Raw genomic sequence first — 17,996 nt, 5'->3', positions numbered from 1 at the left:
TTCAGATGAACCTATTATGGTGGGTTCTGGCTGTCAGGCTGACTTAAAGGCGACTCCCACCTGACAGCCATGACAGCCGTGCCAGGCTTAATGGGGTCGGCAGTGCAGTGAGCTGAAGAGGCGAATCCCCGTGTGCAGATATTTCACCCTCTCAGCAGTTTCCTGCTATATCTTTAACCCAGTTTCTGTCTCGTCCGACTTATTTCCAGATACGTCAGTTGAATTCTGAGGAATTGTTTTGAAATGTGTCAAAAACACCCATGTGCTGTGATTGACGTGAAATATTAACAGGGCTGCAAGTTTTTTGGGCTGCTGATCGGTATCGAAGCCGAGGCGTATTTTTGTGGATGCGGGCTGAAAGATATTTCACTGTTTTAATGGCTTTCTAGCTTAAAAAAAAAGTATTTGAATAGTAGAAACTTTAGGTATCAGTTTTTCAACACTGTTTACGCTTCTCATATGTCAGGACATGCAGAATTTGTTTCACTCATACACTGCAGCTCCTGAACTCCGAGGTTTTCCAGTCATATGGCAACGCAAATGCGTGACACGTGTGATCTCGATGTGATGACAGAGCACCAAATATTCATCCAGTGTTTGTGAGTGAATGTCACGTGTGCTGCTGATCAGGCAGCTCCTTCAGCTGAAGCACACAGAGCGTTTCCAGTAAGGCGAACATGTGTGAAGCGGACCGTTTCCTTCTGTGTGATTCATATGAGAAAGAATTTCGTTGAAAACATCCCGGCTTGTTTGTGCAGAAATTGCACAAATTTTGGGAAACATATCCCAAACGATTTTTCAGAAATTGAACAGAGTTCGTGAGTGAAAAGAACTTTTATTAATGAGCAAGTTTTAAAATGAAAACTTGAGTATAAAATGTAGTTTTTTGTTCAAACGAGCGGTCTAAACCAAAATAACACACTAATGCGTCATTAATGGATATATTGGTTTGTTAAAACTTTGCTAATTGCATCTTGACCAAAAGACGGTGGTGCGTTGTTTACTTGCAGGTTTGCTACCGTGTGACGTTCCTTCTCACTCCTTCTGATGGCACATTGCTAGTCGCAGCATTCTTTGTGTTGAATGTTTTTTGTCATAAGAACAGTCCCGTCCTGTGTTCCTCAGTCTCACTCTCTTTGCCTTTTATCTGCAACTCTCCCTTTCAACTGCTCTCTCTTTGAAGGGCCCTCAGTCTGAGTTTGGATAGCATTTACCCTGCTTATCTATCCCAAATGCCACACAGCGAATATCCGAGCATTCCTCTTTTCTGCAGCCCTCTTGTGACTCACTGAAAAGCGTGACCTAAATTATCTGTGTCGATCTGGCCAGACTGATACAACTTCAGTGAAATTTGGGTTCCTGAGTGAGTAAAGTGAAGGTAAAAGACAAGAACAGGGATGGCAGTTGTGATGCTTTGTGTGCATGACTGTGTTTATACTGTTTGTGCACGTGTGCCCTTGAAGTCTGCTCTTCTGCGCCAGTTTAGAGAAGCAGGATTGGAGCGCGCTTGATAGATGTAGGTCACGGCACCTTCTCTGTTTGTTCAGTACAGTAAACTTGGCAGACTCGCGCGCCTCACTCTACCCACCTCACTCTCACGTCTGTCACTCCGTGGAATGTGAAAACGCCTTATCTGTCTGCGCCGCATCTGCCGGGACTTTTTCCGGAAGTTGTTCCCTCTGCGTCTGCGTGGTTCTAAACTCACAAACTCGCGCTGTTTGTCAGCGAGCATCTCAAATGAAACCATCAACCGCGTGCCTCCGCCAAAGCTCGTAACATTGCTGCGCAGAGGAGGTTCGGTGTGATGGAAGCTGGCATGCTACCTCGCACCCCAGCTGTAGGCTTGGCACGGAGGCGGAAGGCTGTCTGCGAGCATAGATTGTCTGAGGTGGATGGCGAGGATGACTTCGCTGGTGTTTCCAGCCCATCTGCTACCTTTTATCCCAGTTTTGCACAGATGGAACAAATTCTCAGTCCCACAGGAGAATTGCTGGAGACCATTTGCTTATACAGACGAGGAGTTGTTACAACCCTTTGTGCAATAAATCATGGGGAACCTTCATGGTAGAGCTCGTTTCAGAGGCTGTGGGAAATGATTTATTAACTATGTCAAAATATTATTAATTGTTAATCAGTGAAAAAGAAGAAATCATACATTTCAGAAGCTGAAAGAAATACAATAAAAGTATTTTTGCTCAATAATATTTTTTTGCCTGAATAATAGTATAAGAGCGTGACTTCTTATGATTATTATGTCTGGCATGAAGTCACGAGGAAAAAACTGAAAAGTAGATGTGATCATATATCAAAAACTGAGTGAAAATTATGCAGAAGCTGGTCATGGAGGAATGATTCGAGATAAAGTAAAAGCCAATCATCGGGCCTTTGGTGTCTTTGCTAGAACCGATGAAGTCGTCTATATAAAAATAGATTCCCCAAAGAAGAATAAAAAAGCAAGAGTCTATTCAAATGGAAAATGACAAAATGAAAGCATACAGTCATTGAGCCCTCCATTCTTAGCTATTTTAACCAGCTGATAAAGGTGTAGCCAGAGCCGAGGTTTTACTGGCGACCGAAAAGGTTTATACGATGGTCTCAAATATTCAGTTGTTTTTCTCTGGATTTTAAAGAAGTACTGCTTCAATTTATTTGATGTCAGTGTTGAGAGCTGTTGCTTAGCATTTCTACGAGTAATCTTTTCTCTGATCTTCTGCGGTGCCGTGACCTTGTCAGAGTCGGCACGCTTGAGCCTTGGAGAGACAAGTTTATTTTCCAGCGTGCTTTGCACAACCTTCCTAGCAATTGAAGGCTATTTGCCCACCTTTCATGTAACATTTAGATGGAATTTTCTGATTTCGGTCTTGCTGATGCAAATAAAAGTCCATGACTTAAGCTGACACACTGTTTTCTTTGAAATGCTGTAAGTAATACTTGTGGCCATATAAGGCAATCTGATTTACACTGAACCTGAACCTTACTGCAGGCTCACCAGAATGGAAGTCTTGTTTGACCATCCTTTCTAACTCGCTGTGTCTTTTCCCGCCTACCTGCCTGTCAGCGCTAACCACCTGCAGGACAGGAGCGGTGGCATGTTAGAGGGTCAAAGATGGGAGCATTTCATTGGCTCATTATCAACATCTTCCTTGATTTAACTTTATTGAAAGATCTACCTTTTTTTTCCAGCCAGACACAGGCAGACACACACGCCGTCACACAGGTGTAGGTATGGTTAATCAACTCTGGTGGTGGACCGTTACTTATCATAACAAACCCCAGACAGGCAGGATAACATTGTGTTATACGGGGCTCATGAGGGCCTGCCTCGACAACCTTTGCAGATGGCTATTGATAAGTGTTTCATTATGGTGGTTGTTCAAACTAGTAGGCAGCTGCTGAGTTTAAATCAGGTGCACTCTGATAATGTCATCTGTATGTTTACACTTGCCAACAATAAAGAGTGTAGTTTGTCATAAAAAAAACATATTAGTGAACCGAGATTTACAGTATAAACAAAACTGAATTGAATGAGAGGAAAAAAATACTTCCCATGATGTTGGTACTCTGAGGTAGACACAATAGTCTGGTAAGGATATGCATGACTGTATTTAAATGAGGGTAGAAACTACCAGCTGTGGGACACAAGTTTCGTGATCTGAATCTGTATAAAGTCATAAAATATTATGTAGTATCAGTGTGTTCTTTTTAACTTGACCGACTGTACTGTCAAAAAGTTTTGTCTACACATAGTACATAACAATCAACTTAGCAAAAAAACACTTTTAGGCACTTTGTTACTAGCAGCAGTTACAAAAACACTTAATCTTTCTTTTTTGGGTTTAATCTGTGACAAATGCTGGTCAGCTATTGGCTGAAAAGTCTGCATATGTCAACAACGGTGTGCAGTATGTCCTTAAAAAAAATGTGAGGAAGCTGGACAAGCAGAGGACACAAGAAGCTGTAGCAGATCTAAACAAATGTTTGTATCTTTAGGCATTTTGTTACTAACTGGATGTTACAAAAACACTTAATTTGAAGAAATAATTTCAGGAAAGTGGGTGACCTACAGATGTCTGCAGCAGATGAACAGCATCTGGAAGTAATGTTGTTTCAGGACATGAGATATCAGTCTGGCCCTTTAGTGTTGGTCCATCTACTGTTGACTGCAGCCACATCAGGAACGGCGTCAGTGGGAGGGTGGCTGTGAAGAAACCACTGAATAGCCTGTTGTATGATGAATTACAAAGAAATGGACTAAAAATCAGAGCTGTCTTATGAAGTGATGAATCCAAATTTCACATATGCTTCACAACAGTATGCAAACAGTGGGTCGGCTTTGTCTTCTGTTTCCTCCGTCTGTTTGGCAGAGACTTTTGTGATTTGTGCTACAACGGTACTTTCACGTTTAACTGAGAGCACGAAACAAAACTGAACGGACCGATAATCTTCTGAGACGTGGATTAGTAGAGCATAAAACATGTCTCACACACAAATCTTGTCCGCAGCACCACGAGGGACAATAAAAGATTCAAGTGTACGTGAGGCTGTGTCTTTGTGTGCGAAGCACATCACGTCTAATTTAAGAGACACGTCTTCCTGAGCCGATGACAGCATGTGACCGTGGGCGTGTGATGTTTGAGTGTCAGAGCACCCACTCACATCAGTCTATCTAACAGGGAAGGTATTTTCCCCCGGCGCAGAGGCTGATGATTTTACGAGAAAATAATTCACAGCTAGCCATTATTGTCTAAACATCACATTCCTCCACAGGGCTAAGTGGTTGCTATGGCGTACACTTAATGAACGGAAAAAGCAGTAAAACGTTAACAGCAGCCCCATTCTAATCTGACTTTCCCCTCTTTCTCCCTTTTCTCCTCCTTTCCAGTTCTGTCCATCCAGGCCGCTGCCATTCAGTTCACCAAGGAGCCCAAATCCCAGGATGCCTTGCACGGCCGCAGCGCCATGCTGCGCTGCGAGGTCAGCGATCCGACCGACATCAGATACAGCTGGCTTCACAACGGCCAGCCCCTGGAGAACAGCGAGAGGCGCTTCCAGGAGGGCAGCAACCTCAAATTCAGCGCCGTGGATCGGCGGCTGGACGCAGGAAACTTCGAGTGCGTTGCGGAAAACACGGCCACAGGAGAAGCGCTCCACTCCAACAACGCCTCCTTCAATATCAAGTGTGAGTGTTGAGTTTCAGGCCATTTTCCCTTCCTTTGACGGAGGAAATAAAACAACCCTCTTAAGTGAAAATTACCAACTGACAGGGTTTCATAATGGCAACAAGGGTGTGCATCCAGTTTCTGGATCAAAAAAGCCAAACAAAAGTTGCAGTATAAGATGACGGGGTAGTGTAAGCTGAAGGAATGTTTCCACCTTGTTGCCTTATTCTTCGTGGCTTCTCCTCTCTATAGGAAACTGGATATGTGCACCACCAAGCATGTGTTTTTTTTGTTGCTTGTCTTTCCTCTCCGTTGTGTAACACTCTCTTTCCCATATACTCTGAAAGGGCTTTTTTGTCAGGAAATTACTGAACAGTCTAGTTCACCTTAAAGCAGTATAATTATTTCGGTTTAGATTAGCACAGGTCTGTCTGCTCCAGTTTTTTTTATTTGTGTCATGCTTTTCACATCTTCAGCTTCTAAATGTGTTGTCAAATTAAGGGGAAGCACGCTAGTGTCTTAATTTTGTTATTTAGCCTCATAACCAAACCTCAGTGACCCGCTTAAGTTTCAGAGCAGAGGAAGCCGGGAAATTCTGCACAGCTCTGTTTGGGATAAATAACAACCTTGTTTGGGTCTCGTCAGAGGCCCTCAGGTACCAGTTGTTACTGTAAAGCCTTTGTGTCATACAAACAGAGTTTTCTGTGATGGTAGAAAGAGGGAAAGGAAAAAAAAAAAGCAGGCAAAGCGGGCGAAAAATGATTCCATCTGGAATATGTTCCCCTCTCTTGCTACATTCAGCCTGGAGGTTTGTCTTTGCTGTGATGGTGCTTGTTCAAAGGGTGATTACAAGAACAGATGAGTGTCCAGACCTCCTAGTTGTAAACTGAGAGACGGATGGAGGGAGAGAGCAGCGGTTTAACTCCCTCTCTATGATGTGTCTCCACAAGTGGATATTTGAGGCGTGTGATGTCGAGCACCGTCTCTCTCTGAGTGCTTGCAGTTGTAGCCAAAAGACCAAAGAGGCCCATCGGTTTTTCCCAAACCCTGTCCGATCTGACGGGAACCGCTCACATGTGTTGCAATTGAACATGATCTAGTGTGTGAATGAAGCTCAACCGACTTACTCCCACAGACTTAATAGAAAAGAAACAAGTTAGACATGAAGCACCAGTTCTCCAGAGCAGAATAAACTTCATTATCTGCCAAGCCATTAACATTCCCACGCACTGGAAAAGCAAGGCATAGTTTTCTTGAAAGGAAGGGCATGCAATATAAATAGGCTGAACTCATTTAACCGTGGAAATGTTTATATAAGAGTGGTCGTACCTTTTTGATCGGTGTAGATAGCAGTCGGGCTCACACAAATGTGCCCGTTCTTTGACGTGAGCGCTGACGCTGCACAGTCTGGTCCCGGTTCATGACACACATCGATCGTAATAAACATTAGTTTGCTTTTGTAAATAGATTTTTCTAGAAGTCTGTGCGTACGTTTGGATGCGAGAACTGGCTGCTAAGTTGTCTGCTAATGCTACCAAGCTAAGTTAGCAAGCTACATCTAAACTGCCATAGAGTGCTGAGCAACGGACCAATTAAAGACCTGAATTTAGCTCACAAAAATTGGGGCACAGACTTTGTTGGTACCAGTCTGTAAACATGTGATTTTGATGTAAAGTTAAGAATGTTACAGGAGTCATTATAAGAGACTTTCTGTTGTTGACTGCCACTGGGGGCGCTGTTCAGTCAATAAAAAACGGTTAGTTATGTCTATAACTTCTGTTCCCTGAAGGAGAGGAACGAGGTACAACACATAAGTATGGGATATCACGCCCTCGCGTGTCCTGGCTGAAGAAACCTTTATTCACGCCTTTACGGCAGATGACGTGTGATGACACGCGCAAGGCCCCGCCCGCACATATAGCCGCTGCCATCACCGTCATCCCTCAGTTCGATAGCCGCTCTTCACCGAGCCAACTGCTCAGTGGGGCCACCCTGTGTTGTACCTCGTTCCTCTCCTTCAGGGAACAGAAGTTATAGACATAACTAACCGTTCCCTTTCAGTCGATTCACTCGGTACAACACATAAGTATGGGACCTATATACACGCCCCGCAGAGCAGCCACCGAACCGGAACAGGACCACCACATCCTCAGTGAGTGGTAGACCCAGCAGAAAGGACAGCATGAGCCACCGAAGGGGCTGTAACGTCCAACCGATAAAACCGCACAAAAGTGTGCGGCGACGCCCAATTAGCCGCTGCACAAATATCAGCCACAGGCACCCCTCTAAAAAGAGCCCATGAGGTCGCCATCCCCCTGGTGGAATGAGCTCCCACCCCGTGGGGCAACGCAAAACCTCCGGTGCTGTATGCCAGCGAGATAGCTTCTACAATCCAGTGGGACAGCCTCTGTCTGGACAGAGCTCTACCTCTATTCGGATTAGCGAAGCAGACAAACAACTGGTCACACAAACGCACATCCCGAGTGCGCTCAATGTAGGTGCGTAGCGCACGCACCGGACAAAGAGAATGCACCCTCCTCAGCTCCTCAGATTCAAAAGGAGGGGAGCAAAAGCTCAGCAACTCAAACTCCATTGAACTATAAGATGCAGGCATGACCTTGGGAAGATAGGCGGCATTCGGACGCAATACGACCTTGCGGCCATCAGGAGAAAACTGTGTGCAGGCAGGATGCACAGACAGCGCATGAAGGTCCCCCACTCGCTTCGCCGAGGCCAAAGCGAGAAGTAATGCGGTCTTATACGAAAGAAGTTTCATATCTACCGACTCAACGGGTTCAAACGGAGGGCCACAAAGGGCCTCCAGCACCAAAGACAAGTCCCAAGCAGGGACACTGGACTTAAGCACGGGCCTCAGCCGGCGAACCCCTTTCAGAAAACGCACGGCGAGGGGATGCGCACCTGGTGTCACCCCGTCAAAACCGATATGACAAGCAGATATAGCCGCTAAATAAACCTTGATCGTCGAAAACGAAAGGCCTTTATCCAACAGCTCCTGCAGGAATGTCAAAACATCCACAATAGAGCACCGAAATGGGAGAGTGTGGCGGTCCTGGCACCATCGCTCGAAGGCTCGCCATTTGTAAGCGTACAAGCCTCTAGTAGACGAGGCCCTGGCGCTCTGAATCGTCGCTACCACACTAGGTGGCAGACCCTTAGCAACCAAGTTTAACCTCTCAGCAGGTAAGCATGAAGGTGCCACAGATCCGGGCGCGGATGAAACACTTCCCCCCCCGCCTGAGAGAGGAGATCCCTGCGGAGAGGAAGCTGCCAAGGACTTGCTGCAAGCAGGCTGATTATTTCTGCATACCACGACTTCGCGGGCCACCAAGGGGCCACCAGGATCAGAGAGAGGGAATGCCGACGCACCCTCTCCAGAATTGGAGATATCATTTCCACTGGGGGAAATGCATACAGGAGCACGTCTGGCCATTGATGCGCTAGCGCGTCCAAGCCCATGGGTGCATCGTGGTCGATTATGGAGAAGTACAGGGGGCAGTGAGCATTCACCCTGGAAGCAAAAAGATCTATTTGCGCCTCGCCAAATAGATCCCAAATCTGAGCCACTATTGAAGGGTGTAACCTCCATTCTCTCACCAGAGGACCCCCCCTGGAGAGAAGGTCCGGCCCCAGGTTCAGGTGGCCCGGGACATGGGTGGCTCTTAGAGTCAGAAAATGAACACTGCACCATAACAGCAGAGAGCGAGACAGCTGCAACAGGGGAAGAGAGCGTGTTCCTCCCTGCCTGTTTATATAAGACACCACTGTTGAATTGTCCGTCCTGACTAAGACATGCTGGCCCTGCAGGACTGGACGGAAACGCTTTAGAGCTAAGAACACTGCTAACAGCTCTAAGTGGTTGATGTGCAGCTGGCGCTGAGCCGCGGACCAGATCCCTCTCACTGACGCACCCTCGCACAGCGCTCCCCACCCACTTAGGGAAGCATCTGTGGACACCACCTTGCGAAACAACACCCTCCCAATCCGAGAGCCCTGGTGCAGTAGCCCGGGCTCCCTCCAAGGACGGAGAGCTAGCATGCAAGACGCAGTTACCGGCAGCCTCCTCCGGAGGTGACACGAAGCACACAAACGGTGAGAGAGAGTCCAGCGTTGAAACGCTCTCATTTTCAACAGCCCAAGCGGCACTACGGCGATCATAGATGCCATCATGCCCAACAAGCGCAATATCGTCTGGAAACGCAGTCTGCGTCCCAGCTGAAATTGAGCGAGGCAGCGATGAAACGCGGCCACTCTGTGCTCTGACAACCGTGCGCGGCTGGAAAGAGAGCATATTTCCAGACCGAGAAAAGCGATCTGTTGACCTGGGATTAGCGAGCTCTTCTGAAAGTTCACAGAGAACCCCAGTGTCTGAATGTGTGACAGAACCCGCGACAGCTGCGTCTCCGCCTGTTCTCTGGAGCAAGCCACGAGAGCCCAGTCGTCCAGGTAGGCCAAGATGCGGATGCCCCTCTTCCTGAGGGGCGCTAGCGCTGCCTCGGCACATTTCGTAAAGGTGCGGGGAGCGAGCGACAGCCCGAACGGCAGCACTAGGTATTCGTAGGCTACGCCCTCGAATGCAAACCTCAGAAACTGCCTGTGTTTCGGGTGTATAGCGACATGAAAATAAGCATCTGTTAGATCGATTGTCGCAAACCAATCTCCCGGGCCGACTGCACTCAGGAGCTGTCTGAGTGTTAGCATCTTGAACCTGTACGTTCGCAGGTACGTGTTCAAGACTCGCAGGTCGAGGATGGGACGAAGCCCTCCCCCTTTCTTCGGAATGACAAAATAACGGCTGTACCAACCTTTGTCCGTCTCCGAAGCGGGGACCACTCATATTGCTCTCTTCTGTAATAGCGCCTGTATTTCCTCTCTGAGTACCAAGGCTGCCTCGGGGTTGACAATCGTGTTCACGACTCTTTGGAAACGAGGCGGCTTGACCCGGAACTGCAACCGGTAACCCATGGCAACGGTTTGCAGCACCCACGGAGAGGGGGCGCAAGCGCGCCACTGAGGGAAGTGAGCAGCCAGCCGGCTGGCCTGCAGCACTGACGGCGGGGCGCCGTCGCCCCCCAGTGTGTCTGCAGGGGACTGCATCCCCTGCCTGACCTGGCTCATTTCGCCTGCAGGTTGAGCATTTGAGATTGTTTGAGAGTAAACCACACTCTTTATTGATTGCAACATGGGAACATGTACATTTATACATTTTGTTGGGTGCACCTTTTCCGGGGCATAACAATGAAAAACAGCGGGAACACTCGATGTGGTCGCTTGAACATTCAACACATCTGAACCGTGTGCAGGGGTTATGTGCTTGGGAGACCGCGATAGGGAAGTGCAGCGCCTTCTGGGGCTGACAACCTGAACAGAACTTAAGCGGCACCTCTTGTGCGGCAACAGAGGGGTAAGAGCAGCGTCTCCCTGCTGCCGGATCCCTTCCCCACTCGCAATCACAGCTAGGAGGGCTGAGGCTTCTTCCTCCTGGGCGTCGGGTCCCGTCGGGGGCCCGGGGGAGGGCCTTTGCCCCAGGCCGACTGGCGTGGAGCTCGGGCCGGAGTACGTGCTCTCGCCGGCGGCCCTCCCACTCCAGCAGTGGGCGCCGGTCTCTTGCCAGCTGTCAGAGGAGCGGCGGGCCTGTGAGAGCTAGCAGTGGGCTTGGGCTGGGGCTGGCGTCTGGGGATGATGTCGCGCAGAGCTTCCGTCTGCCTCTTCCTCAGATCGAATCTAGCCTGAATGGCTTCAAGTGAATGTCCGAATAACCCAGCCGCAGACACTGGTGCGTCCAGATACACAGCTCTGTCTCTATCAGGGACGTCGGAGAGGGTCAGCCACAGGTGCCTCTGCGCCACCACTGTCGAAGCCATCCCTCTGCCCAGGGAGAGCGCTGCACAGCGAGACGCACGGAGGATGTAATCCGTGGTGACTCTAACCTCGTTAAGAAGAGGTGACAGCGGGCTGTCCTCCGGAACCAGCGATCCAAGCTCCGCCAGGCACATTGCTTGGTACGTCTGGAGCATGGTGACGGAGCTCATGGCTCGAGCGGTGCCGGCCTGAGCCCGATAAATCTTCTCCAGCTGCGAGGCCGAGAATCTGCAGTGCTTGGACGGCAGAGTTGCGGGGCCACCGACACCATGGTTATGGGACGGGGCCAGATAAGCAGCCAGAGACGGCTCCATAGGGGGTGGGTTAGCTAAACCAGCTCCCTCGGCGCCGTCCAATTCCATGTACTGTCCATAGCCGGGCACAGTGACGCGGGTAGACAGAGGTTTGTCCCATGACGCTGTTAGCTCGCAGAGAAAGTCTGGGAACATGGGGAGGCAGTTTTTGGCCGTTGCGGGCTCCGGTGGAAGGAAAAACCCCGCAAACCGCGACGGCTTCCGAGCTGGTGGAGGAGAGGGCCAGTCCACCTGCAGCTTCTCAGCGGCACGGCGAAACAGGGAGAAAAGAGAGGTGTCATCGTGGCCGACCGGCGCAGCAGCGGCGGCATATTGGGTCGACAATGAGCTCTCCTGCTCATCCTCCGACAAACCATGGATGTCCAGGCCGATGTCCAGCACGTCATCGTCTTCCTGGGGAGCGCTGGCGGGCTTCAACCCAGGCTGAAGCCCGTCAGCGCTCCTGCATGGTTCCGGTCCGTCATCGGCTAACCCGTCAACGTATTCCATGTGGTCAGCCCAGCTAATCGCGGGGACATCGACCTGAAAATTTTCGTCTTCGGACTCGGACGAAGCCGGGGCTCCAGACTCGGAAAGAGGAGGGTCATGCCGTGCGACAGCCGAGCGTCCCAGCACTCTTTCCACAAACGTCACCCGTCTTTCCAGGGTCGAGCGTCGGAGCTGGCGACAAAACGCACCAGCTTCGGGCTCCGTCAACGCTCTCCTAGCGTGGACGATCCCCAGGCAGACAGGGCAGGCATCGTGCTGGTCGCTGTCGTGCAAAGAGAAACCACATCCCTGAGGACAGGGGCGAACAGAAGATTTCTGCTTTGCTCGCTTCGGTTTGGAGTCCATTCCCAAAACGCAAAGCGAAACGCTGCACAAGAAAAACTTGAAAATAGCGCTCCGCGGGCAGCCTACGCACCAGCTGGGCGGTGGAGGCTAACACCAACAGGGGCAGTTAAGCTAGGTTCAAGTTGGCAGACAACGGAGCTAACTAGCAGTAGCTAGCTAGCCCAACTCAGCAGAGGTGTTCTCAGCGAGGTGAAGAGCGTAAGAACTGAGGGATGACGGTGATGGCAGCGGCTATATGTGCGGGCGGGGCCTTGCGCGTGTCATCACACGTCATCTGCCGTAAAGGCGTGAATAAAGGTTTCTTCAGCCAGGACACGCGAGGGCGTGATATCCCATACTTATGTGTTGTACCGAGTGAATCGACTGAAAGGGAACTAGAGACACAGCGGTGTCTGCGGCACTGTTGCCTCACAGCAAGGTCGTCTTGGGTTTGAATCCAGTCTGGGCCTTTTCTGTGTCGGGTTTGCATGTTCACCCGCGTCTGTGTGGTTTCTCTGCGGTCACTCTGGCTTCCTCCTAGAGTCCAAACACATGCATTTGGCTAAGTTATTTGGTGATTTTTAAATTGACCGTAGGTGTGAATGAGAGCGTGTGCGTGATTATCTCTGTGTGTTGGCCCTGTGACAGATAGGCGACCTGTCCACGGTGTCCCCGTTCACTCTATTTGATGCATGGATGACAATGAATGAATGGATTCTCGGTGGTTTATGTTGGAGCATCATATTAGGCACTTTTTACAGACAACCTAAGAAACCGGCACACAGCTGAGATGCTGGTTATGAAGTTATTAATGCACCGCACATTACCATTCCTGTAAAAATGGTAATAGCCTGAGTCAGCTTGATAAGAAATCACATAAGTGGATTCCTCAGGCATAGCTTCAGATAACAAACATCTACGAACAAGAAACAATGTTATTTAAATGTTATTTAGTGCACACTTTTCTCAACCAGATGCTCAAACTGCAATAGTAAATCATCCCTAACCACTTTCGGATGCTACGTCTGTGTGTGCGTATCAACACGTTTACCTCTGCATCATTATCTGCGGTTTGGCTGTCCGGCTCACTTTAAGTGGATCAGACCACGCTATGGTGGCTGTTGTCATATTTCCACTCATATACAGTTTTAACAAGCGGTCAAGCTCGTGCAGCTTTAAAGTAGACGTCTTCTGGCATTAATCTTGACCGTGCACTCACTCATGTGTACGCTACTTTGCGTGCTTGGTAGTGAATGTGGACTGTAGGGGGTGGTGGTGGTGGGGTTTTCCATATGTACTGTATCAGGGACATTTCTGGAGTTCATTCGTCCGCCCCTCCCCCACTGACGAGAGAGGGTTAATTTATTTTTCCTTTCAATGGTGGGTGGGCAAGTCCTGCCAGCTGAGAATTATTCAGAGTAATTATCCCCCCTCTTGTTTTCACCAATAGAGGTTTTAACCCCCCCCCTCCGCGCCCCCTTCACCCTTTTGTCCCGCCCGGTCACTGGGTCTCCATGGCGAGACCGGGCTCAGGCGTCGCTTTCGTCAGCATGCTTGTTGCTCCTGGAGGCACGGCTTTCAGAAGACACACACGGACGGTGTTTTTGGATGTTAGTGTCATACAGCAGCACGCAGCAATGAGGAGAAGATTGAGTAGAAACACATTTTCCTCCCTATTCAGTCACTCGCGCGTGAGTAGGCATGCGCACGCCGTCTTGGCTTAGTCACACAGCATGTGTCCTTAACCCACATTTGTTCAGCAGACACATTTTTAAAGAGTCTGTACAGACCATGAGTACAGCTCTAGTTTTCCCCCATTTCGTTTCTCACAGTTCCTACAGAAGGATGTTTTTTTTTTTTTTTTTTCTTGCTGTCTTTTGTGAGCTGACAAAACGCAGCTCTTCATGTTTAATGACCCGGGCTCCATCCGTCAGCTTCTCTCCTGTAGAGTGACTTTGCTCCTGTGTCAGCGTCTCATTTTTCCTCCTCCTTCCTCCTGTCTCTGTCTTGTCGCTGCAGCAGCATCTCTCCCCTGCAGTTTGCAGCCTGGCCTGCTGACCCCTGTCAGCCACAGCTGATAAAATCTGACACCTCGTCTAACACCGAGCTGGCTCAGTTAACAATTTTCCCCTGGAATCTGCCACACCACTGTTTTTTTGGGGTTTTTTGGTTTTATAGCAATGTTTACAATACGAGGACACTATGCCATATGTTTTGGTTATTTTCATCCCCATATGGTTTTGTCAATCAAATGAAATCCCCAGCCGTTTTGCAGAAACCCTTCTCTATGGCAACGAATCAGCTCACTGAGTGAAAGAGACGGACACGCATTCAGCTGCTTTTCAGAGTGATGACTGAACGAGCCGTCCGATCATCTGTCTTGATGATATCTTCACGTTCATCCGTTATCATCCCCGTGTTGATAGCGCTTCCTGTTCTGCCTCCAACATAATAATTATAGGCTCCTAATTATGCCGTTAGCTGCCAGGCCCGCTCCAACACTTAGTCATGCATTCTGAGAGGGATTATGGGGAAGCATTTGCCACTAATAGGTTATGAAAGAGTGCCTTCTGTTTGTCGAGCGGACAGCTGGAGAAACCTGAGCTGTGAATGGAGCTGTGAGTGGTAAGAACGTGAGGCTGGTTTAAAAAGAAAGAAAGAAAATCCAGGTCAAACTGAAAATTAAGTGGATAGCCAGAATCGGTTTTAACGTGCCACAGAAGAAAATAGGTCAGGACTGGTAGAAACTTTAGATACACAAGGCAGAGTGTGTTGTCTGCTGTTGTTTGCAAATCTCTGTTGAAGGCTCTGATTAGCCAAACAGCGCGTCTGGTATTTCTCGTGCTGCTCGCTGTTTTATTCCTGAACATGCAAATGAGCATCTGATACATGAATTCAGATGACACCCTCCCTGATACTGAACCCACTCTCCGTCTTCAGTGATTCATCGTCTCCCCGTCTGGTTTTGTGGGTCGCTTTTTGCTTTCAGTTCGCTAATAACAGGTCTGAGCGTCGGGCCTTAGGCCTCGATAGCGCAGTTGCCCTTCATTACCTCCTCCTCCTCGAGTTAGTGGAGCTATTGCCTGGAATGGCCTTGAATGAGACACACAACTAATTTGCATCTGCTGAACTGTCAGATATTTGAGGACACTTGCACACATGCACTCAGGCTCGCAGGCAGAGCATCGTCAGCTGTGTTTCGCATACACCATTGCATGTACAAACAGATGTATAAACACACGCACATACTTGCTCCACTGCTGAGCTATGCTTCCACACACACACACTGTTGTCGGCCGTCTGTGGTAGGAGGGAGGTAATGAGCAGTGCACGGCTCAGATGGGATATAAGGAAGGAGAATGGAAGCCCTGTTGCTGTAGAGATGGTTTCCCATGATCCCCTCAGGCTGCACAGCACTGCCAGTTCCTGAGTAATTCATTGTGACAGTTTTCCCTCTAGCGCCCCTTGTGACCTCACAGGGGTGCTGCGTCCTTCCTCCCTCCCTCCCCATCGCTCTCTCAGGTGGGCTCATACCATGCATATTTCATACATGATCCACACTGCAGCAGCACTGTTCAGCCAAGGGCCATAGGAATGGCGCAGCGTTAGTGGGATGTCTTACACTAATACACGCACAGCATACATACACAAAACCCCCACGGACTCGTGTAGAAATCGGGGGCAACCGAAACAAACATGCTCTCTCAGTGATTTCACCCACTAACCGCAGTGTTTACACAGTCTCTGCACATCATACCTCAGCCTTTATACTGTCACGTAAATAACAATTAGCCCTTGTTCTCATTCAGTGTAAACACCAAGTGTTTGTGTAGTCAACAGTGGGAGAAGGGGAATTCCAGCAAGGTGTGCTAAGATGGTACTGCAGCTAAATCTAAGCTGTCACTAGCTAGCTTTTGTCTTTCTATGTAACAACTTTTTATCTGTCTCGCCAACCTGAACATGTTGAAGAATCTTGGACTTGAGCAGGATGAAGGAAAGCTTTGTTGATGTCAGGTTTGACACACTATCTGCACATGTGTACTGGGCGAAATCCTTAATGTGCTCTTTGTTTCTGCCTGCAAAAGCTTGCTTCCATGTATGGGACTAATGCGGATCACTTTCCCACAATCTGTTTTTCTTCCTTTGTTCTTTTGTTCATCTATCACCGAGACGCAAGCGATCAGCCTTCTTGTCTTTCATCGCGTTGTTGTGGCATTCATTTCTCCCTTGATGCAATAATGTAAACACACATAATTAGTTTTGAAGAACTGTTTTTTTTTTGATGGGCGCTCAATTGAAGGATTACTAAAATTATAACTAGCAGGTGCTTTGTCACAACATGTTCACTGCTGCCTTATTTCATGGGCCGCTCTGACAGCAGAGTGTTGCTATTAGCAGTTAATGAACTTTTCATTTGAAAAGCGCCTCAAGGACTTGAATTACTGTGGTGAGTGCAGGACTGTGGTATGCTGATGTAAGCTGACCCACTAATGTGGTAGATGTGGAGTCATAGTGCTGTCGCAGCGATGTTCCCCGCTCTCCCCTCGTCCCTGCTGCACTCATTAGCGTCGTCATGTGTCGCATGAGGACAGGGCGACCACTTAACTCAATTTTTCCTCCTGTCCCTCTCCTCAGCTGTTCCCCCTGTCCTCTTGTGCTCCCTTCCATCACTTACGGGATTTTTCTGCCTCTTCTATCACTGCAGGGTTGGAGAGCGGAGGTGTGATTTTGAAGGAACCCGTCTCTGACAGGGAGATGGAGAACTCTTCGCTGGTCACGTTGCGCTGTGATATTGATGGACATCCCCGGTGAGTCTCCTCCCACTTCAAGATCAAAATTCAGGTTTATGAGACGGTATTCAGAACGATTTCTCTTCCTCTTTCTCTTCCTCATCCTGCTGCTTCTCAGGCCGACATGCCAGTGGTTCAAGGACGGCGTGAAGCTGACGGAGAAAACTCATCAGATCAACAATAAAGAGAGGACGCTCACCTTCAAGAATGCCAGTCCGGATGATAATGGCCTGTACTACTGCTGCGCCAAAAATGCAGCTGGGCACGTCTGCAGTAACACCAACTACACTCTTAACATTATAGGTGTGTGTGTGACCTTGTGCAACAAATATCAGATCTGCAAGAATATAAAACTGACATATGATATATTATAGAGAAACATTAGGGCTGTAAGATGATACCATATTGATTTTACTTTGCTGTCAGGTGTGCTACTCGATCCACTAATTGATTGTAGGTCACTAATCAAAGGTTTTCAGGATGTAGTGAGTTTCCCACATTTCCGCACCTGGAAATGGAGACGACCAGGTGTGTGTGGTTAAAGAGCATTAGTGGTGAGAGAAAGCAGGAAGCAGAAAAAAGTTACAGTGTGTGTAATGTGATTACCTTTAAGTCTGTTAGCGACTTCCTCCCACACCACCCACTCATACAATATTGTAACATGTCTTAAAAGAACAATAACAGCAGCTCCCTCAGCATCAGGGTCTCCTCCGTGTGTCTAACAACAACTACCTCTGCTACAGTTTATTCTACAGGTAGGTTCTTTCCTACAAGCTCTCGTCGTGTTGTTTGCTCTGTTTCTCCCCCGTGTATAAGGTTTGCAGCACAGCACCCAATCAGCATTAGAAACCTGACGCCCTGTTCCGCTTCACATAGCCACCTGCAACACAGAGACATCGGATTAGCACCTGGGTTGAGAAAGAAAGGATAATTGTTCAGTTTCAGGTTACGGTGTCACCACCCTCTGCTCTTCTATAGGGCTTAACCTTAAGGAAAAGGCTGACAGATTTAAACTGGTTTTCAGTGCATGCTCTCAGATC

General features: G+C 48.5%; 1 protein-coding gene across 2 annotated transcripts in view; it reads left to right on the top strand.

Moving 5' to 3' along the window:
* The window catches only part of ptk7b (protein tyrosine kinase 7b), a 75,934-nt gene that overhangs the window by 43,916 nt on the left and 14,022 nt on the right, over positions 1-17,996 (top strand). For both annotated transcript variants that reach the window (XM_026189414.1, XM_026189413.1), the window contains 3 exons: positions 4,883-5,179; positions 16,872-16,974; positions 17,075-17,259. In XM_026189414.1, the coding sequence (XP_026045199.1) occupies positions 4,883-5,179; positions 16,872-16,974; positions 17,075-17,259 (585 nt within the window). The remainder of the gene's footprint in view (positions 1-4,882; positions 5,180-16,871; positions 16,975-17,074; positions 17,260-17,996) is intronic.

Source organism: Astatotilapia calliptera, chromosome 13, assembly GCF_900246225.1.
Source record: "Astatotilapia calliptera chromosome 13, fAstCal1.2, whole genome shotgun sequence".
Classification (NCBI taxonomy): Eukaryota; Metazoa; Chordata; class Actinopteri; order Cichliformes; family Cichlidae; genus Astatotilapia; species Astatotilapia calliptera.
Note: the sequence above shows the minus strand (reverse complement) of the source record. Positions and strands in the feature narration are given on the sequence as shown.